General features: G+C 43.0%; 1 protein-coding gene across 2 annotated transcripts in view; it reads left to right on the forward strand.

Moving 5' to 3' along the window:
- LOC308523158 (uncharacterized protein) overlaps positions 1-22,523 on the forward strand; it is a 77,756-nt gene that overhangs the window by 50,181 nt on the left and 5,052 nt on the right. For both annotated transcript variants that reach the window (XM_081096860.1, XM_081096861.1), the window contains 4 exons: positions 4,119-4,175; positions 6,898-6,931; positions 14,444-14,511; positions 21,805-21,861. In XM_081096860.1, coding sequence (XP_080952986.1) covers positions 4,119-4,175; positions 6,898-6,931; positions 14,444-14,511; positions 21,805-21,861 — 216 coding nt within the window. The remainder of the gene's footprint in view (positions 1-4,118; positions 4,176-6,897; positions 6,932-14,443; positions 14,512-21,804; positions 21,862-22,523) is intronic.

Genomic DNA, 22,523 nt, shown 5'->3' on the forward strand with positions numbered 1-22,523 from the left:
CTCTAAGAGCTTGTTAGTATCATTGTCATTTCTATTATTCACATTACTTCATTCAGTGCTACTAGCTGCCAGAGTGCACTAGGAGCTTATAATTACCCTTGTTTATTCTTTTGTATTGGCATGTAGGATGCCAGCCTCTTTAAGTCCATGATGAGAACTAAAGTTTTAAACATGTGGGTGAGGCCTTGGCATGGTGGTTCAGTTGCTTAAAGTGCTGTTCCTGATATGCCAAGGTTGTGGTTTTGCTGCCTGGTTATGGCTCATATCAGAATCACCTAATGAATGCATAAATAAGTGGAACCAATACTCCTTCTCTCTCCCTGTCTCTCCTCGTCTTTCTAATGAATTCTTTTAAAACCTTCAAAAATAAATTAAAAAGTGGGTATGTTTTTGTTGTTTTTTTCTTTATTGATTAAGGTATTACATATGTGTCCTTACCCCCCAATGCCCTCCCCACCAAACCCCCTCTCGTCTCTCACCCCTTGGTGTCTGTGTCCATTGGTTAGGCTTATATGCATACATACAAGTCCTCTGCTTGATCGCTCCCCCTTGCCCCCACTCTCCCCTACCTTCAGAGGTTTGACAGTCTGATCAGTGCTTCTCTGTCTCTGGATCTGTTTTTGTTTATCAGCTTATGTTTTTCATTATATTCCACAAATGAGTGAGATCATGTGATATTTATCTTTCTCTGACTGGCTTATTTTGCATTATACCAATGCTCTCCAGTTCCACTTATGCTGTTGCAAATGATAAGAATTCCTTTTATTTATTTATTTTTTTTACAATAGCGTAGTATTCATTGTGTAGATGTACCACAGTGTTTTAATCCATTCATCTGCTGATGGGCACTTAGGCTGATTCCAAATCTTAGCTATGGTGAATTGGGCTGCTATGAACATAGGGGTGTATATATCCTTTCTGGTTGGTGTTTCTAGTTTCTTGGGATATATTCCTAGAAGTGGGTTCACTGGTCAAATGAGAGTTCCATTTTCAGTTTTTTGAGAAGGCTCTATACTGTTCTCCACAGAGGCTGCACCAGTCTGCATTGGTGGGTGTGTTTTAAAGTAGCGAACACAAATAGGTTTGCCAGGTAACGAGACAGACGGTGATGTTTGGCAGGAGGAATCTTTATAGAGATTACATGTTTGACAGCAGGAGCAGCAGAGCAAGGGCTAAGGTGTACACATGAGCTTTGAGGGATTTAGGAGCAGTACTCTTTTGATGGGGCCCAATGTGCGTTAAGGGAATGGTTGGGAATGAGGTATATATGTAGCTAAGGCAGGCTTATGAAAGTCTTTAGTACCACAGAAAGGACTAGATGTTTTTTCTTTTATAATTTTTTTTGTTAAAATATATTTGGCCCACAATAGATTACATTCAGGTATATGACAGAGTAATTTATGTTTCTCATGATGTGTTCACAATGATAAGCAAATGATAACCATCTTACTGTGCAAAGTTATCGCAACTTTGACACGCTCCCTGTGCTGTGCACTAGATCCCTGTGGCTTATATATTTTATAACTGGAAGTTTGCGCTGCTTATTCATATTCTTCCTTTTCATCCAAATCCTCAACTCACTACCCTCTGGCAACCATCAGTTTATTCTCTGTGGCCATGGGGTCTGTTTCTGGTGTTTTAGATTGCACCTGTAAGAGAGACATTATGGTGTTTGACTTTCTCTCTCTGATTTAACTTAGCATAGCACCTTCTTGGTCTATCAATGTTGCCATAAATGGCAAGAGTCCATTCTTACTTATGTCTGAGTAATATTTCTTTCTGTATATGTACACACACATCCCACATCTTCTTTATTCGTTTATCTATGGAGGGCACCTAGGTTGCTTCCATATCCTGGCTACTGTAATTAATGCTGCAGTGAACATTAGGGATGCAGATATCTTTTCAAATTCCTGTGTATGTTTCTGTACAATAAACACCCAGAACTGGAATGGCAGTTGTATTTCCAGTTTTTTGAAATAGCTCTGTGCTACTTTCCACCGTGACTGTACCAATTTACAATCACATGGACAGTGCATGAGGCTTTCTCTGTTCTCCATATCCTCGCCAACACTTGTTTTCCATTTATATTTTGGTGACAGCCATTCTGAGAGGAGTGAGCTGGTACTTCATTATGGCTTTCATTTGTATATTCCTGATTAGTGATGTTGAGCTATGTGTTTCCTGTAATTGTTTTAAAAATATGTTTTTATTTATTTTTAGAGAGAGAGGAAGGGAAAGGGAAAGTAAGATAGAAACATCAATGAGAGAGAAACATCATTTCGATAAGCTGCTACCTGCTGCCCCTGCTGGGGAAGCAGCCTGCAACCCGGCCTGTGCCCTGACTGGGAATCGAACCAGTGACCTCTTAATGCAGGGCACAATGCTCAAGTCTCTGAACCACACTGGCCTGGCCTATATGTTTCTGTTAAATAGGGAGAAAAGGGACAGACTTTCAGTTGACTCCCTCTAAAGTTTTATAGGCCTGAGTTATATCACATGCTCATTCCTAAACCAGTTATTGGTAAAGTAGGTACTGTGATGAGCTCAGTATAATCACTTCCCTTTTTGGAGCTGGGGAGATGCCACCTTCTTTGTGTATCAGGACAGTCAATGTCCAGATAGAGATGTGGTTCTCCAGCAAGAATGAAGACTGAGGCAGGGAGCCAGCAGTGCATACTGCAGGGATGCATTGGAGTTTTGAGCAGAAAAGTAACAAGATTAGGTTTGATTAGGGCCCTCTGGTTGTGATATGAAGCAGGGATAGCAAAGTTTTCCTTGAAAAGGGCCTGATTTTAGTCCATGTGGTCTGCCTTATCTCCTCAAGTCTGCTATTGCAGTGTGAGGGCGGTTCTAGAGAATTTGCAACTGAGTAGGCACAGCTGTGTTCCAGTGAGACTTTATTTGAAAAACCAGATGGCAGCTTGTATTTGGCCTGTGGGCCCTAGTTTGATGAACCCTCATGTAGAGAATAGATGGAAGAAACCACGTAAAGAGACCGGGAGACGAAAATAGCTCTTGACTTTTTGGACTAGCATCAGTCCATTATGAAGTTTCCATCCATCCATGCTAAAGGTGTCAGGAAGCTCAATTTATTCCACTTAAAATGTTGGAGTTTTTATAGGTCTATGTCTTTTTTATTCATTTTGCTTTCAAAATCTTAATAATTTAAGGAGGAACAATAACAGTTGTTAGTATTTTCCCCCATGTCACAGCCACCTGTTAAGAGCCCATGTTTGACTAGGGCTGCTGACAGTAGCAAAGTAAAAGCAGAGGGAGTAGAGAGGTCTAGGTCATATGACTTCGTGATGATTGCAAGTGAAGAGTGATCAGGGAGAGAGAAATCCTAGGTGATTCATAGGCTTCCAGTCAGTGCACTGGCATTTAGATTGGACGTGAAGAATAGGACTTTGTCAGAGGAGCAGGAAAGAACAACAGTTCAAGAGCAAAGACCAGTACTTTTCCATACATGTTGAGTTATTTTAAAATATATTTGTATTGATTTCAGAGGAAGGGAGAGGGAGAGAGAGATAGAAACATTGATGTGAGGGATTCATGGGTCGGCTGCCTACTGTAGGCCTTGTACTGGAGATTGAGCCTGCACCCCAGGCATGTGCCCGGACAGGGAATCCAACCTTGACCTTCTGGTTCACAGGTCAGCACTCAATCTCTGAACCATGCTGGCTGGGCCATACATGTTGAGTTTCATAGAATATCCATGGATATGTACATTTTGGGTACAATTTTTTTGACTTTTTGACTTGTCCTGTCAAGAACTGCCTTTAATAGGTGAGCCATGGTTTTAGTTTAATAACATTTAAAAAAAAAAAGATTAGGAACAAATAAAAAGAACTTTGTAATCACTAGAACATTATTTTGGAATATGTGATCATTTTTACTTTTCTACAGTTATTGTAAAGAGGAATTCAAACCTGTTTAGTTGGAGAGAATTGTCAGTGTGATTTTTTTCTTTTCTTTATTGGAACGTTCATGCTATAGAACTTGTCAATCATTAGGATCCTGTATTTTCTATTCTGAGTAAAAGTACTGTTTCTTGTTTCATATTATTTTCTGACATCATTGTTTCATTCATCCCTTTTCTGCCTTTATTCCAATAGCTACGAATCTACAGGAATCTCCTAAATCACCACAAACCGAAACAAAATCAAAGACAGGTATTGTGTGAAATCAGCTTCTGACTGTAATCATGTATAATATATCAACCCAAATAATAACAATTCCACATAATGCAATTTTGTTAGAGGTTCTTAAACCCACACCTAGGTTTGTTTATTCACTAGAAAAATTTACAGGACTCAGCATATAGTTGTTCTCATACCTGAGATTTATTACAGTAAAAGTCCAAAGGAAAGTCCCCAAAGAGAATTGGTGTGTGTGTGTGACAAAGGGTGGAGGACACCAGGCACAAGCTTCCAAGAGTCCTCTCCCTGTGGACTTACCAGGAGGTCGTCATTACTCCAGGGTCAAATTCTGACAACACACGTGAACTGTGTCATCTACCAGTCTGGTTAGACTCAGTGCCAAAGTTTTTATGTCACTATAGTCACATGGGCATCTGCCCCATAGCCTGTACCTAAATTCTAGATTCCCAGAAGGAGAGCAAGTGTTTGTCACGAACCCTGTAGGTTGTAGGAAGTATTTAGGCACAGGGGGCCACTCTTCTCAGTTAGGGAAATGAGGAAACCCTCCCCAGATTCAGGTTTTCAGACTCCAACTGAAGGGTAGCCTTTTAAGCAGGACTTTCTATGGATAGGAGTCTTAGTCCTGCGGCATGAAAATTTTCTGCACAGCAGTTATAGCCTTGAATGAATTTTTGGTGTTGACTTGAAAATTTATTTTTAAAGCAAGTAATATTGTAATATAACATGGCACTGGTTTCAGTTGCATCATCCATAATTGCTTGCAATGTTGGTTACTATTATTACTCTTAGTGAGTATTTAATAGCTATTTATACATAAATTACTAGTGCAATATCAGGCAATTATAAACTTTCCTTTTCATCCAATTAATGTTTCAAGGTAATGTTTAGATAAAATCTGTATGACAATTTCTGTATTAAAATTAGAATAAAAAGTGTCATTTAATTACATGGATGATTCAGTTGATATTGCACTAACTCCCCACTTATAATGATAAAACAAGATATTCAACCGTATTTATCAGTTATTTTCTTGCCCTAGTATACAATTATAATTATTGGCTTTATTTATGTCTTTCCATATGCTTCACTTTATTGTGGGGATAACACCCTTATTCTTTTTAAAATTCTTTATTGTTGAAAGTATTACATATGTCTCCTTTTCCCCCCTTGATCTCTCCCTGCCTGCTTCTGCCCCCATCACATGCTCTCATCCCCCTATTGTCCGTGTTGATTGGTTATGTATATATGCATGCATACAAGTCCTCTGGTTCATCTCCTAGGCCTCCCCTTCACCCTCCCTAGCCTTCCCTCTGTAGTTTGAAGGTCTGTTCCATGCTACTACATCTTTCAATACCCATATTCTGATACTTGGATCTTCATATTAATTTCTAAGGTGACTATGTCTTGAAAATAGCATTACTATGTTGATATATGCTAATAGTAGTTTCAGCAAATACCTATTTTTAAAGAAAACTTCATAATTCTTAGCTTTTAGATGAGTTTTAGGATCACAGCAATATTGAGGGGAAAGTACAGAGAGTTCCCATAACCTCCACATCCCCTACACAAACAGCCTCGCTCATTTTACATCCTGTAATAGAGCGGTGTATCAACAAAAGTCCATAGTTTACATTAACGTTCACTCTTGCTGTTGTATATTCTATGGGTTTTGACAAATGTATGATGACATGTATCCCCCATTACAGTATCATATACCATCCTTTCACTCCCTTAAAAATCCTCTATGCTCTGCTTATTCATCCACCCCTTCTCCCTAAACAGTGGACACCAGTGATAGTAGCTTTATCTTTTCCTGAATGTTGTATAGTTGGCATCATACCGTAGGTATCTTTTTGAGTGTTTAAAAAATTAAAATTTCAAGGTAATTGGATGCATTTATCCAAGATGTTTTTTGTCCTTTGTGGTTTTCTGTTGTTGTTCTTTAGCTTAGGCTCTGATGACATGTGCCATATGCACTCAGGTAGCATGATTTCTCTATTAGACACCTAATGGGGAAGGTTGAGAAAAATGACCTCACACACTACTGCAGAGCACTGACTGTTTGGACCATCCTTCTCTATGAGGTGGGTCCAGAGAGACTTTCACAATGAAAGGAGACAATCTCAAGTAGTTCTACTTTATACAATTGGAATCCCAAGGTCTCTCATACTTATTTTGCAATTGGAAATGGGGCAGAAAGAGTTTGGTTCCTATGTTTTGCTGTGCTGCAAAATGGAGGGCCTATCAACCAAGCTTCCTGGTGATGGACCGTTTCATCCGAAACTGGCTAGGCTTCACTGAAGAGCTGGAGAAGCTGTATGTGTTAGGACAAAATAAATATACTCTCTTCCAACTACTCTAAAAGGAGGGAGTCCAGAAAACTCATGTTATGTACGTTTGATACTGTTATTCTATGATTCTATTTGCACTAATAATATCATTTTCTTTCTGTCTGATGGGGTTTGATTAGAATGATATTCATTGTACATAGTTTAAAGGTAGGTAGATCCGATTTTGATAGATCCCATTCTTTTTCTTCTTGCATTGAAAAAGAGAAAGTAAATGTTCTTAATGTATTAAAGGCCTACCCATACTATCATTAATATTCACTCTAGTATAGTCTTCAGGTGTGGTCCCAAAGGAATATTTTCCAACAAAACATTAGTTGGGGACTTTTAAATACCTGCGTTTTTTATTATTGTTTTAAAATGTATTTTAATTTTTTCTTTAATAGTGGATGAGATCTCTGCAGAAGGCTCTTTAAACAGGTAACATTTTATGGATTTTTAAAAATTATATGTTAACTTAGGGAATGCTGAGAATAGAAACTACCATTTCTAGAGTGTTCTCCTGTGGACTAGACCCTATTTTATGTAATGAATTTGTGTAATATAGTCATCATAATAACTCTGCAAAGGAGGTGTGCTATTTAGCCTATTTTTTATTAATGAGGCAACTGTGGTTCAGGGAGGTGGATGCATTGACCCATGATTTCATAGTTAGCAAGTTGCTGACCCATGATTTGACTGTCAACTAGCTTGGCTCCCAAATCTACTGTGTTGTCCCTCAACATACACTGATAAGTTCCTGTGTACCACTGGCATGGAGATACATATGAGAATCACATCAGCTCAGTGAAATCTGCTTGTGTGTTAACTCTGATAAGGAGTTTTTCTGAGAGGCCAGGCTAGTCCAAGCATTTAACTTACTATCCTTGACAATTGTATTGGTAAATACGACCTTGTTCTTCTCACCAAACCTTTTAGAGCCCATTTCAGTTAGCTATGGCCACAGAACCAAAGTTTTTACTTATGCAAGGCCTAATCAGGAAAGCATTTTTAGGTACAATAATATCTATTCTTCTTGAGATGAATTATTTATCTGTAAGTAAAGAATATCTTTGTATAGACCATGTTATGTTAATTTAACTCAGAGTGTATTTAGAAGATATTTCTAATTGATGTCTCGAATTACTGACTTCCCAGTCTGGTTTCTTTTCAGGATGGTACCTTTGCCTACCTGTGTGAAGTTTTTTCTTTTTTCCTAGTCCTTTCTTCCTCTTCCATGACTTTTAATGATTTTTACTTCTTCTCTGCTTTTTTTTTTGGTGTTTCTTTCAGTGTGTTATTTTTTCTACTTCTGCAAGCTCCAGGGTTCTCCATTTATCTATATTCAGAATCAAAGTCATGTGAAATTTCAAGAGTTTAAGGAAGTCCAGCAATCTATAATAATAAAAGCATAGCATGCTAATTAGACTGAACAGCTGACCAACTTTCTGGACATCATTCCGGATGCCCTTCTGGACGAAGCCACGGCAGCGAAGTCTGAGTCAGAGGCGATTATGGATGATCAGACAGGCAGTCTGAGTGGTTAGGGGCAATGAGGCAGGCAGGCAGAGTGGTTAGAGGAAATCAAGCAGGCTGGCGAGTGGTTAGGAGTGATCAGGCAGACAGGCAGGTGTGCGATTAGGAGCCAGCAGTCCCAGATTCCGAGGGGGTGCACCGGCAACCCTCCCATGTACAAATTTCATGAACCGGGCCTCTAGTTAATTAATAAAAAACACCTTATTGTACATTAGCATGTGTTTAAAATCCTAGCCAGTGGTGGATCTTCATTAAATCTTTCCCTACTTCAGACTAGTGACCTCAGCATAGTTGATTATAGGTTAGACTTTAAATTAGCAATACGCAAGTGGGGCAAGAGGCATCCATTTTGTCCCTTCATTTTGGCCTTTGAGGTAACCCACAAAGATGAGCACTTTGGCATGTAAATGGGCCACTCTAGACAGACACACAGGGCATTAACTCGGGGAGTACACCAAATTCACTGTTTAAATAGTTAGCTGTATTGAAGATGCTGAGAGGGAAGTGATCTCTGTGTTACATGCACAGCCCTCAGGCTTGCTAGAAATGATGAGTCCACAAGTACAACCAGGTTTCCTCTTCAGCAAGGTACTGATGTCTTTTCTCAAGGTAACTGTAGGTGGACTTTCGAAGAATATGCTTTTGTGAGTGGTGCTAATTCGTGTTTGTTTTAAAATGGTGTTTATGACTAAATTGAGGTTTAAAATAGCTTCCCTGTTCCTTCCTATGTACCAGGTGAGATTTCATAGTTTAGTTCAGGCAGTTTAGGAATAGCAGTGGGTTACTGTCGTCTTCAGCCAGAAACCAGCAAAGGCTCAACTAGTTAGGATGAGCAATGAGCCAGACTCTTATCTCAGAACTTTTAAGATCTTTATCCATTTCACTCCAAGTAGAACCTCTATGCATGTGATTACAAATAAAGTCTCATCTCTGATTTTTCTAATTCATTATGTGCGATTTTGACTTGTTCTCTTTAGTAGAAATATCTGTGTTTTCTGGAGGTTATCGCCTACTCTTCCCCTTGAATTCTTTAGGAACATAAGGGATTCCCTAAGTCCAAGGGAGACAATCTTCTTTCACAAGTCAGATGCAGAGGTAAAAAGAGGACATTCTAATTGTTCTGTCATTTCCTTTGATCTTATTGCTGCAGTCGTGCCACTGAAACTGGTCCTGTAGTCATGATTGATCTTTGCTCCTGGATTGTCCTTGCTGATCCAGATTCCTGAGTCTTCATGTTCATTCTCTCTTGGATTTGAGGGTCACAGCTTTTTATTAGTTCATATCCATATGCTGTTATACTAAGCCACTATTTCAATTACCACCATCTTATATTGGTAGCTGAGCCTCCTAGCTTTAGCACTCAAAGCTCAAAGTCTTCCCCCAACTCTCTCTCACACACACACGAACACACACACGCACACACACACACACACACACACACACACACACTGGAAAGCCTACATGGTGCTCACTTCCTTGCCGGGACCTTTGTGGACTACTTACCTTTGAGCTTCTTGTTTGTATTTTTCTGCTTGCAGGTGTTAGTCAGACCCGTTCTGAGCTGTCAAATAAAGGTTCAAATAAAGCCTCAGGAAAAGGCCAGACATTCCTTTCTCCTTTGTTACCAGTCCTGTACCTTAGGTTCACTTTAAATCCTACAGAGAATCTTTGTTCAGATAGTGGAAGGTCCCATGTCACAATTCCCAGAGTAGTGGGCAACACCCCGCCTGAGATTCCATAACTGAGGTTGGCTCCTCCAGTGATCTCTTTGCCATAACATTGAAACATGCCCAAGTGATTTGAATTTACCTCAGGTTTCAAAATATTTTAAATTTTGCCTCATATGGAAGCCAGTTAACCTAAAGCTCTGAATCAAAAGTAGGTTATTCTGAAGATCTTATATGCATATGTGCATAATCCATGGACTTAGACAGTGGGATGGAGAGGGCCTGGGGCCAGGGGATGGCGGAGAGTGGTTTGGAGGTGGTTAATAGAGAGAAGCAGGGGACTTATGTAATAATTCCTATAGTAAAGAGTTATTTTTTAAAAATCCAATAAATAAAAGTAGGTTATTGGCCCATATAATACCTAAGCCTCCATCCATGACTCATCAGTATCCATGTGTGACCAGTAGGATTCTATCTTCAAAGCCAATGGGGGTGAACAGGGAGATTAAGGATCATTCTCAATAAGATCTGCTGGTTCACAGAGTGAGTAGGTAGAGAAGGGATAGTAGTGGTCCAGACCAGGTCGTGATTTCTATTAGTTTTCTTTCTGCCATTGGTATGATTTGCTGCCAAAATAAGGGAGCATTGTGTTATCTGACTTCAGGAGGTAATATATTTGTAGATAAATTTAGTTGCAAGTTAGATAGTAGCTGAGATACCCTGATTTACAAAACACAAAGAAAGAACAGGTAATAATCAGAAGTAATAACATTTTCTGAAAACTGCAACATTTTATGTTAGAAATGTTGAAAACCCCACAATGGGACTTATTTCAGATTCCAAAACAATTTCAACAAATAATGTTCATGAACTGATTTTTGCTTGACTTTACTGTTTCTCTGAGCATTCTTTTTTTGCTGTCTTAGCTCATTTAGTCCTCCTAACGACCTTCTAAAATAAGGCAGTAAGATTGTTATTTTGAAAGGAGGACCTTGAGTCAAAGAAAAGTGACTTGAGAACAAATAGCTGTTGATTATAGAACTAGGATGTATGAGTTCAAGACACTTGCCCTTATGATAAGCTAACTCTAATTAATTCATTAAACTATACTGTCCTAAAATCATGACTATTTCAGTTTACTTTTTTTAAAAAATTACATGCTTCCTAAAAAGCGTTATAGACCTTATGTATTTGAAATGTATCATATAATTGAAGTTTTAATATTAGATCCAATATTATCTAAAATATTCTAAGAATTTACTACATTTGGAAAATATATTTATAATAGTGACCCAGTGCACAGATTTGTGCACATTGAAAGGAAATTAATTAGAAGGTGGTTAGGTGGGACTGAGCAAAACGGGACAGACACACCCTGGAGCCAACGTCCTGCAGACCCTCCCTGGGGGGCCACACTAAGGGTAGGGTCCTTCTGGCAGGTGGGTTCCCTCCGCCTGGCCATTGGGGGATCAGGTCAAAACCAGCTCTCCAATATCTCCCGAAGGGTCCTGGATTATGAGAGGGCAGTTTTCGGGTGATGCACCCAGGAATCGGGCTCCGTCCTTCCTTGTTCTGGGTGCATCACCTGAGAACCAAAGCTGCCAAGTCACCGCAGCTCAGCAGCTCCTGCACTGAGCGTCTGCCTCTGGTGGTCAGTATGCATCATAGCTACCGGTTAGACAGTCGAAAGGTCGGATGGTCACTTAGGCTTTTATATATAGACTAGTGGCCCGGTGCACAAAAATTTGTGCACTTGGGGGGCATCCCTCAGCCCAGCCTGCCCCCTCTAACAGTCTGGGAGCCCTCACAGGATGTCCTACTGATGTCCCTGTGAGGAGTGGGCCTAAGCCACAGTCTGGCCTCCCTCTGTCGAAGGCAACTGGCCAATCAGGTATATAGATACTTTCTGAAGGCAGCACAGACTCCTTCCTTATTTCTTTCCTCTGCGGTTGGAGAACAGGGGACTAAAAGGTGGACACAGAACTGTGGCCGGGCCTGGGGCTCTTGTAGGCAGCAGAAGGAAGGAGAGGGCTGGGAAAGTCTAGACATGGTTTTCTTCAATTGTCCTCCCTTCCTCCGGGCCCCTCGCTTTGTTCTCCCCTTGTCGTGGTGGACGCTTGGGCCTCGGACTGACAGGAGCCCAGCGATGGTGGAGTTCAGCCCCCTCACTTCTCAGCTGAACATACAACCACCTCACATTCCAAGTGGAGCTGTTTTCAAGTGGCTACAGTGCTGGCAATTCATGCCTCCCGGCCTTTCCCCTCTCGGGTTTCCTCCTTGGGTCATTTGCAAACTTCACCGAGACCCCGAAGCAACTGTGCCCTGGTACTTCTGCACCGGCCCCTGCCAGGGCCCACACCAGGAGGATCCCAGCTAAGGTCCCCTCCCTCCACCCAGCGCTCTCCTCCCTGTCCTACCACTGGGGAAAGGGAACAGCTCACCTTCTCTGGACCCTGCCAACCTGGCAGGCTGAGGCACAGGCCAGGCGGTGCAGCATAGGGTGCTGGTGGCTGCGAGCCTTCTCCCCATCCCTGAAGCATGGGGTGGGGTTGCAGCAGCTCACAGCCGCCCCTGGGCACCATGCATGGAGATACCACTCTCCACTGAGCCACCGTCTGCCCAGGACCTGTGGGGGTTGGGGTAGCCTCGGGCTCCCACTGGCCCCACTGTAGCCAGACTTGGCTTGGCCAGCCACCCCCACTGCCGGAGGGCTGTGCATGCCCCATGGGCCTCATCGCCCTCGTGAATCCCCGTGGTCTGGCCATCCCATCCCAGGAAGTGGCCATCCTGATTGCCATAGCTCACTTTCTGGTGCAGTTGGGCCTGCCCAGCAAGCATGTAGGCAGGAGTTGGGCCTCTGAGGGGAAGGAGGAGGGATGTGGGCCAGGGAAGAAGTGGGGAACTTGGTGGTGTAAACACAATCCCCACCCCCACCTCATTCTGGCCCCTCACTTCTCTGCATTCCGGAAGCACTGGGTGCCTCTGCCCAGCACTGTGCTCTAGGGCCTGGGGTGGGGATGAGGGACCTGGAGCTGCGGCCTGAATCACAGTGGTTGATCAGGGAGGGATGCGGGGTGCCAAATTCCGCCTCTCTCTCTCTCTCTCTCTCTCTCTCTCTCTCTCTCTCTCTCTCTCCCTCTCCCTCTCTCTCAGAGGGCCCAGTGTCTGGGTGGGCTGGCGGGGCTCAGGCCCTGCTCACCATTGTATTGCTGCCTGCTCTGTTGCTGCTGAGGCGGCGGCGGGGGCTGCTGACCTGGCCCAGGCCCGTGGCCAGCCTCCTGCGCCTGGACCCCAAGCAGCAGCGGAGCTTCCAGCAGCCAAAGCAGCAGCAGTAGCCAGCTGGGGGGTGGCGGCGGTGGTGGCCAGAGTCCCAGCTCCCCTGTGCCATGGCCCCGCCGGGAGCGCCAGGCACAAAGTTCCCAGCTCCCAGTGCCAGCGGCTGGGGACTTCCTAGGTGCCTCCTCCTCCTCACCGCCCTCGCTTCATGAATCGCAAGTTTCCCCAGAGGCAGCGGCTGCAGGGCCCAGAGCAGGAGACAGGGGAGCAGGCTGAGTGTGGCTCGGGCTGGACAGAGGGCACTGGGACAGAGGAGATCTCCCAGGCAGCAGGGGGAGTCGCTGCCCCCTGGGTAGATCTCCTCCACGAGCATCATCGGTGCCCTCTATCAAGCCCGAGCCAGAGCCGAGCTTGGCCCACTCCCTTGTCTCCTGCTCTGGGTCCTGCAGCCTTTGCTCAGTGGAAAATTGGGATTCATGAAGTGCGGACAGCTGGGAGAGCCGGGTGGCTCCAGCGCTCCAGGGTTGCCTCCTGCCTTCTTGGCCCTGGGCTGGATGGCTCCTGGCGGGCGGGCGGGGCTCATGCTAAGGCAAGCAATGCTGCCGATCCCCCGCCCACCCCCGGGTCGCACACAGGAATGGGCCCCGAGTCTCTGGTAGGCGGGCGAAGCGATAGCTACTGCTTGCCTTGGCCCAGCCCCCACCCACCCCCGGGTCACACACAGGAGTGGGCCCTTGTCTCTCATAGGCTGGTGAAGCAATCGGCACCACTTGCCTTGGCCCCAGCCCCCACCCGCCGCCCAGATCGCACACGGGAGTGGGCCCCCTGTCTCTGGTAGGCTGGAGAAGGAATTGGCACCACTTGCCTTAGCCCCACCCCCCCTCCCCCCATGGCATACAGGAGCCTGGATGGCGGCTTGCGCTGTCCTACCCTGCCTTCAGTATGCAAATTAGCCGCCATATTTGTTAGCAGTTAACTGCCATCTTAGTTGGCAGTTAATTTGCATATCGCCCTGATTAGCCAATGGGAAGGGTAGCGGAGGTATAGCTAATTACCATGTTTCTCTTTTATTAGATAGGACTAGAGGCCAGGTGCATGACATTTGTGCACTGGAGGAGAGGGTGTCTCTCAGCTTGGCCTGCACCCTCTCACAGTCTGGGACTGCTTGGGGGATGTCCCCTCAGGGAGCAGGCCTAAGCCGGCAGTTGGACATACCTTGAGGGGGATCCTTAGTGCTGCTGCAGAGGCAAGAGAAGCTCCCACTGCTGCACTCGCCAGCCATGAGCCTGGCTTCTGGCTGAGTGACCACCAGGGGGCAGCTCCTGCATTGAGCTTTTGCCCCCTGGTGGTCAGTGTGCATCATAGTGAACAGTCTTCTACTGTTTGGTTTATTTGCATATTAGCCTTTTATTATATAGGATTTGTATTAAGGCACTAATATTACTTATCACCATTTTTATTTTTTTGTGCACAGCAAGCAACAACTAACTTCTGAATATCAAGAAAGAAGGAGATCTCACACATCTGAAAGTACTCATCGTGGTAAGAATTCTGATAGTGAATTACTCTTGGTGCTCCTAACATAGATGCAGTAGAATGAGGAAATTTTGATAATGAAGGAGCAGTGAAAAAAAACAAAACAATGTGCAACTTGCATGTAGTTTTTCTTTATCTCATTCTTGATAGAATAATATTCAGTATGATCAAAAATGTTAATTGTGGGTAATTTAAAATCTTGGGGTATTTTGTTTGAAAACAAGTTCATTTATTTATTCTGACCCCTAAAAGCCCATATGATATCTTTATGTAAAAAAGAAAAAAGATGTTAAGTTAGAATGTTGTATGTTTCTACTATATTCACATTATGACAAATTGGACTTGTTCTAAAAATGGATCTTTTGTTTAGATTTTGTACTGAATGGATTACATTTAGTACATGAATTCTTATTATACACAGTGATTTGTCTTACTAAAAAAGTAACTAAAAGTAGGGACTCATCATTACTTCTTAGAAGCACAAACAAATGGCAAATGATAGAGTTACTTACTTAGCCAGTGTGCACGGATTTCAATGAAGTTGTTTTTGAAAGATATGTACTCATAGTACAGAAGTCAGAAAGGCAATATCTGTTGAGCATCATAGGGTATTTTACATATTATACCAACTAGGTCTCACTGTTATTAACTTTACTCTTCAGAAGTCAAAACAGAATGAGATATGTTGATTTATTAGAACATGTTATCTTTGTTTGTTAAATAAATGTCAGGACACTAATTTCTTTAGAACAAGGTGCTCTGTTGCCATTGGTCAAAAGATAATCATAAATATTCAGATAGTCCCACTCGGGACTCAGCAAATTATCATAAAAGTACAAAAGTGTTTCACAATAACAAAAATGTCAGTGTGCTACCCAGATGTGGCACATAGTTCATTGTGTAATCTGAACTGTACGAGGACAACTTGGACTTAGTAGTCCTTTATCAAAGGAATTCTGTTGGTTTGTTTTGCAAATTATGGAAAATGCAAAGATAAAGTAGTGTTTTGACCTTGAAGGTGCTCATAATATGAGAAAAATGTCCTGGATTATTTCTGTACTTTTTAAACAGAATTTTCAAAGAAAATATCTAAATTCAGTTAATTCATTTTTCTGCTTAATGATCACGCTATTTACATCAGGTGTCTTTTAGGTACTAAGTATTATTTTGATGATACAGAATTGAAATATTTTAAAAACACAGTTCTTACCCTCTAAGAGTTTATTATTATCATTTGTCATTTCTATTATTTACTATGGTTTATTCAATTCTTATTATGTGCCAGAGTGCACTAGGAGCTTATAATTATCATTGTTTATTCTTGTGTATTGTGTGTAGTGTGTGCCAGCCACTTTAAGTCCATGATGAGAATTGCAGTTAGAAAAATGTGGGTGAGGACCTGTCCAGGTATCTCCGTTGCTTAGAGCCTTGTCCCTGATATGCCAAGGTTGTGGTCTTGATGCCTGGTCAGGGCATAATCCAGAATCACTCAATGAATGCATAAATAAGTGGAACTATAAACTAGTGTTTCTCTATCCCTGTTTCTGTCTCTGTCTCTCTCTAATCAATGTTTTAAAAATATTTTTTAAAAATAGAAGTAAAAATGTGGATGAGAGTTTAAGTAAGCATGCAGACCACAAAGAAGTTTTCCAGGTAAAGTGGCAGAAGGATGATGTTTGGCAGGTGGAACCACTATTGAGATTACAGGTTTGGCTGCAGGAACAGCAGTGCAAGGGCTGAGATGCACTAGTGAACTTGGCGGGGTTTATGAGCAGAACCATTTCAATGTGCAAGATGTGTGCAATGGGAATGTTGGGAATGAGGTGAGTGCCTAGCTAAGGCAGGCTGATGAAAGTCTTTAGTGCTACAGAAAGGACCTGGTCTTATCCTCTAGGACAGTGATGGCAAACCTTTTGAGCTCGGTGTGTCAGTATTTTGAAAAACCCTAACTTTACTCTGGTGCCGTGTCACATATAGAAATTTTTTGATCTTGGCAACCATGGTAAAACAAAGATTTATATTTTTGATATTTATTTTATATATTTAAATGCCATTTAACAAAGAAAAATCAACCAAAAAATGAGTTCGTGAGTCACCTCTAACACGTGTGTCATAGGTTCACCATCACTGCTCTAGGACTTGGGAAATTTATCAGATAGAATGCTTTTAGTTTCAGATAATAGGTGGTCTAATTAACAGAGGCTGAAACATTAGGAACCAGGATTGTTTTTGTGGTTCAGTAATGTCATCAGGATCCTAGTTGTCCTTTTTTTCAGCTGTGAGGTTGTCAGTGTTTATGTCTGCTTACCTGGTCCGTATTTAGCAATGGTGCCAAAGCATCCTATTCTCATATGGCAATATGTGAAGCTGAAAGGCCTGCTTTTCCTGAGGCATTCTTTTTCCTTAAACTTCTTGTTACAGTAGAGTTGGCACACATTATATTGCTTTCAGGTGTGTATCCATAGTGATTTGAGATTTAGGTACTTCATGATGTTTTCACAATGATATGTCTAGTATTCATCTGTTATTGTGCAGGCCCTGCCGGGAGCCAGTCCATGCTTGCTGTTTCAAGGGACCTGGCATATATGGCACACTGTTCTTAATATGTTTGCTCACCTTCTAGGCACTATGTGTTTTAACCAAGGTCTCTGAGAAAGGTTGTTTCCCCAGGTAGGGATTTTCCCCTGAAGTTAGGGAGGGAATAAAACCTCTTAACTAAGTGCCAGGTGGGTAATTAATCACTTTACGAACAATCATGCTTAAGCTACATAATCTTTACTCCCTGGAATGGAGATAAGAAACGCCCTAACCTTTGAAATAGAGATTGATAGGATTGGAATCAACTGGTATAAATACAGATGTAAGAAGACAGAACGGAGAGAGACAGAAATTGGCACAGAACCTACACAGAACGTTCTCTAGAGACAGAAGAACTTCGCTAGAGAGAACATGGCAAAAGATCCTGGACAGAAACTGGCCTCAGAACCTAGAGACAGAACCTAGCGAGAGAACATGGCAAAAGATCCTGGACTGAACCTGACTACAGAAATTGGCAAGAGAACCTGACTAGAACCTGGTGACTGAACCTGGCTGAAGAACCTGGACAGAACCTGGCTGGAGAACCTAGCGAGGGAACATGGCTACAGAACCTGGCTGGAGAACCTGGAGAATCTGGCTGGAGAATCTAGCAAGAGACCATGGACACAGAACCTGGCTGGAGATCCTAAGCAGAACTTCGCTGGAGATCCAGACCAGAACTTGGCTGGAGATCCTGGCTAGGCTGCTGATCAACTGAACGCTGTCTCCGTGTCATTCCTTCTTCGCCGACTCCGTCCACACCTTTGGGGACCCCTGGACCCGCTGGGGTTGGACCCCAGCAAGGCCCGGTGCACGAATTCATCCCTCAGCCTTGCCGGTGATCAGGGCTGATCAGGGCCTCTCTCACCCAGTCCTGATTGGGCCAATTGGGGCTGGGAGGTTGGCTGCCTGGGGGAGGTTGACTGTGGAAGCACACTGACCACCAGGGGGCAGCTCCTCCGTAGAGCATTTGCCCCCCAGTGGTCAATGCACATTATAGCTACAGAATGGTTGTCCAATCATTCAGTCATAATGGTCTCTTAGGCTTATATATATACTAGAGGCCCGGTGCACAAAAATTTGTGCACTCGGGGTCCCTCAGCCCAGCCTGTGCCCTCTCGCAGTCTGGGGCCCCTCGGGAGATAACGACCTGCTGGCTTAGGCCTGCTCCCGGGTGGCAGAGGGCAGGCCCAATCCCTAGGTGCAGACCCTGGTCCGGCTCAAGGCAGGGTTGATTGGGGAGTTGGGGCGCTGCCCCTGTCATGCACAGAGCAGGGCGGATCAGGAGGTTGCGATGCCACCCTCAGTCACGCTCAGGGTAGGGCTGATTGGGGGGTTGGGGCACTGCCCCGTGTCACACTCAAGGCAGGCTTGATGGGCAGGTTGCGGCGCCACCCCCTGTCACACGCAGAGCAGGGCCAATCGGGGTTGGGGCATTTCCCCCTGTCACTCACAGAGCAGGGCCCATCAGGGAGTTTGGGGCTCCGTACCCTGTCACGCACAGAGCAGGGTCGATCAGGGGGTTGGGGAGCTCCCCCCGTCACACACAGAGCAGGGCGGATCAGGGGGTTGGGGTGCCGCACCTTGTCACACTCAGGGCAGGGTCGATGGGGAGGTTATGGCTCTACCCCGTCACACACAGAGCAGGGCCCATGGGGGGTGGGGGGTTGGGGCACCACACCCTGTCACACACAGAGCAGGGCTGATCAGGGGGTTGGGGCGCCGCACATTGTCACACACAGAGCAGGGCCGATCAGGGGGTTAGGGCACAGCAGCCTGTCACACACAAAACCACAGGGCAATCAGGGGGTTGGGGAGCTCCCCCCTATCAGGCATAGAGCAGGGCCAGCTTTAGCCCTGAGGCTCCAGCTCTTAGGCCTCCGCTGCTGAAAGCAGGTTTCTGGCCTTTGTTTACCTTCTGTATTTGAAACAATGTTGCGATCCTGCTGGCTGAAGCCTGGCGACTAAAGCAGGTTTCTGGGGTTTTGTTTAGCTTCTATATTTGTAACATAGTTGCTTAGAGTTTCAGCTCAGAGGCCGTCAGCGGCAGGCGGGGAACGTTGCAGTCCTCCGTCACTGAAGCAAGCAAGCCTAATGTTCACTTCCAGCTGCCTGGCTGCCGGTCTCCATCATGGCTGACAGTTAATTTGCATATCGCCCTGATTAGCCAATGGGAAGGGTAGCGGTCATACGCTAATTACCATGTTTCTCTTTTATTAGATAGGATAGATTTGACACATTCCCTGTGCTGTACACTAGATTTCCGTGGCTTATACATTGTATAATTGGAAGTTTGCACTTGTTATACACATTCTTTATTTCATCCCTCTCCTCAACTTACTATCCTCTGGCAAGTAAGGGATCAGTTTGTTTTCTGAAGCTATGGGTCTGTTTCTATTATATTCTTTTAGATTGCACATGTAAGTGAGAACCTATGGTCTTTGTCTTTCTCTGTCTTATATCACTTAGCATAACACCCTCTCAGTCCACCCATGTTGCCATAAGTAGCAGGAATTCATTATTTATTATGTCTGAGTAGTATTTTATTATATATAAATAATAAATATATATATATATATATATATATATATATATATGTATATGTATATACTACCCACATATTCATTATTCATTTATCTAAGGAAGGACACCTACATTGCTTCTATATCTTGGCTATTGTAAATAATTCTGTAGCAAACATACAGCTGCAGATATCTTTTCAAATTAGTGTTCATGTTTCTGGTGGATAAATACCCAGAAGTGGAATGGCAGTTCTATTTCCATTTTTTTGAAGCATGTCTATGCTGCTTTCCACAGTGACTATACCAATTTTAAACACCTGTACAGTGCATGAGGCTTTTGCTTTTTTCCATATTCTCACCAACACTTGTTATTTATTTATATTTTGATGACAGCCATTCTTAGATAATGAGCTGGTACTTCTTATGGTTTTCATTTGCATTTCCCTGATTATTGATGTTGATCTGTGTGTTCCCTTTAACCTTTTTTAAAATAAGTTTTTATTGTCTTTAGAGAGAGGGCCATAGAAACATGGAGACAGAGCGCCATCACATCCACCGGCTGCCTCCTACACGGCCCCTAATGGGGGATCAAGCCTAACTGTGCCCTGACCTAGAATATAACCAGTGACCTCATGGTGCATGGGAAAACGCTCAATCCTCAGAACCACACAGGCTGGGCCTATGTGTTTCTTTTCAAATAGGAAGAAAACTGAGTGGCCTGCAGCTCACTTCCTCTAACATTTTATAGGCTTGGGTTACATCCCCTGCTCCTTCCTAAACCAGACAGTGGTCAACTTGTTACTGTGATGAGCTTAGTATAATCATTTCTCTCTTTGGAGCTGGAGAGATACCACCTTCTTTGTGTATCAGGACAGTGAATGGCCAAATTCAGTTGTGGTTCTCCAGCAAAAATGAAGACCTAGGTAGGGAGCCACCAATATTTGCTGCAGGGATTCATTGTAGTTCTTGGGAGAAGAGTAAGAAGATTATATTTGATTAGGGCCCGGTGGTTGTGGTATGAAGCAGGGATCAGCAAGCTTTTTCTGGAAAGGGCCTGATTTTAGTCCATGTGGTCTGCATATCTACTCAAGTCTGCCACTGCAGTGTGAGGGCAGTCCTAGAGAATCTGCAAGTGAATAGGAATGGCTGTGTTCCAGTGAGACTTTATTTACAAAACCAGATGGCAGCTTCTATTTGGCCTGTGAGCCCTCCTTTGCTGACTGACCCCTCATGTAGAGCATAGATGGAAGGAAAGCACATAAAGAGACTGGGAGACAAATGAAGATTTCTCCTCCTTGGACTACCATCAGTCCATTATGAAGTTTTTACCCATTTACTCGTATGTGAAACGAGTCAGGAAGCTCAATTATTTCCATTTACAATGTTAACTTTTTTCTAATTCTATGCCTTTTTCATTTGTTTTGCTTAAAATATCTTATTAATTTTATTAATTTAAGAAAGAACAGTAACAATTAGTGGTATTATCCCCCTGTGAGAGCTATCTGTAAAGAGCTCATGTTTGACTAGGGCAGTTGACAGTAGCAAAATAAGTGGAGACAGTAGGAGGCCGAGTTCATATGATTTCCTGGTGATTGCATGTAAAAAGTGGAGAGGAGAAAGAAATCTAAGGTGACTGACAGGTTTCCAGGTAGTGCACTGGCATTTAGATCAGACATGAAGAATAGGACTTTATCAGATGAACAGGAAAGAGCCACTGTTCCAGAGGTAAGACCAGTATTTGTCCACACATGTTGAGTTTAGTAGAATATCCATGGATATCTCTAAAGTTTGTATACAATACCTTTGACTTTTTGACTTGTCCTGTGAAGAACTGCTTTTGATAGGTGAGCCATGATTTTAGTTTAATAAGAAATTTGTGAGACATTAGGAACAAATAAAAAGAACTTTGAAATAACGAGAACCCTATTTTGGTATATATGATCATTTTTGTTTTTCTACAGTTCTCCCAATATCGATTGATTCATGACTATTGTAGAAAGGAATTAAACCCTGTTTAGTTGTATAAAATTGTCAGTGTGATGTCTTCCTTTCCTTTATAGGAACTTTGATAGTATAGAACATGTTGTCAATCATTAGGATTCTCTATTTCTTATTCTGAGTAAATAGTAATGTTGCTAGTTTGACATTATTTTCTGACATCATTACTTTCTTTATCCCTTTCATGTCTTTATTCCAATAGTTATAAATCTTCAGCACACTCAAAAACAAGCATGGACCGAAACAACATCAAACACAGGTACTCTGAAATCAATTTCTGCCTATCATCGTGTATAACACACCAAATAATACCAATTTCACATAATGCAATTTTGTTAGAGGTTCCTAAACCTACACCTAGGTTTGCTAATTCCCAAGAAAAATTTATAGGAGTCAGCATATAGTTTTACTCTTAAAAAAAAAAAAAAGGTTTATTTTTGGGAAAGGCCAAAACAAAATCAGAAAGAGAAAAGGTGTGTGTGAGAAAGTGTGGAGGACACCAGGCACACGCTTCCAAGAGTCCTCTCCCTGTGGAGTTACCAGGATGTGCTGAGTTACTCCAGTGTCTAATTCTGACAACACACATGAAGTATGTCATCTACCAGTTTTGTTAGACTCAGTGCCAAGGTTTTTATGGCACTATAGTCACCTGGACATCTTCTGATAGCATGTACCAAACTACTAGATTCACAGAAGGAAAGGAAGTGTTCAGCATGATCCCCATTGGTTGTACAAAGTGTTTAGATGCAGGGAGCCACTCTTCTCAGTTAGGGAAAGGTGGAAACCCTCCCAGATTCAGGTTCAGACACCAACTGAAGGGCAGCCAGTTAAGCAGGACTTTCTAAGGATAGCAGTCTTGAGCCTGCTGTAGGAAATGTTTCTGCACAGCAGGTATAGCCCTGACTGAATTTTTGGTGTTGA

Source organism: Myotis nattereri, assembly GCF_964212035.1.
Source record: "Myotis nattereri genome assembly, chromosome: 1".
Taxonomy (NCBI): Eukaryota; Metazoa; Chordata; class Mammalia; order Chiroptera; family Vespertilionidae; genus Myotis; species Myotis nattereri.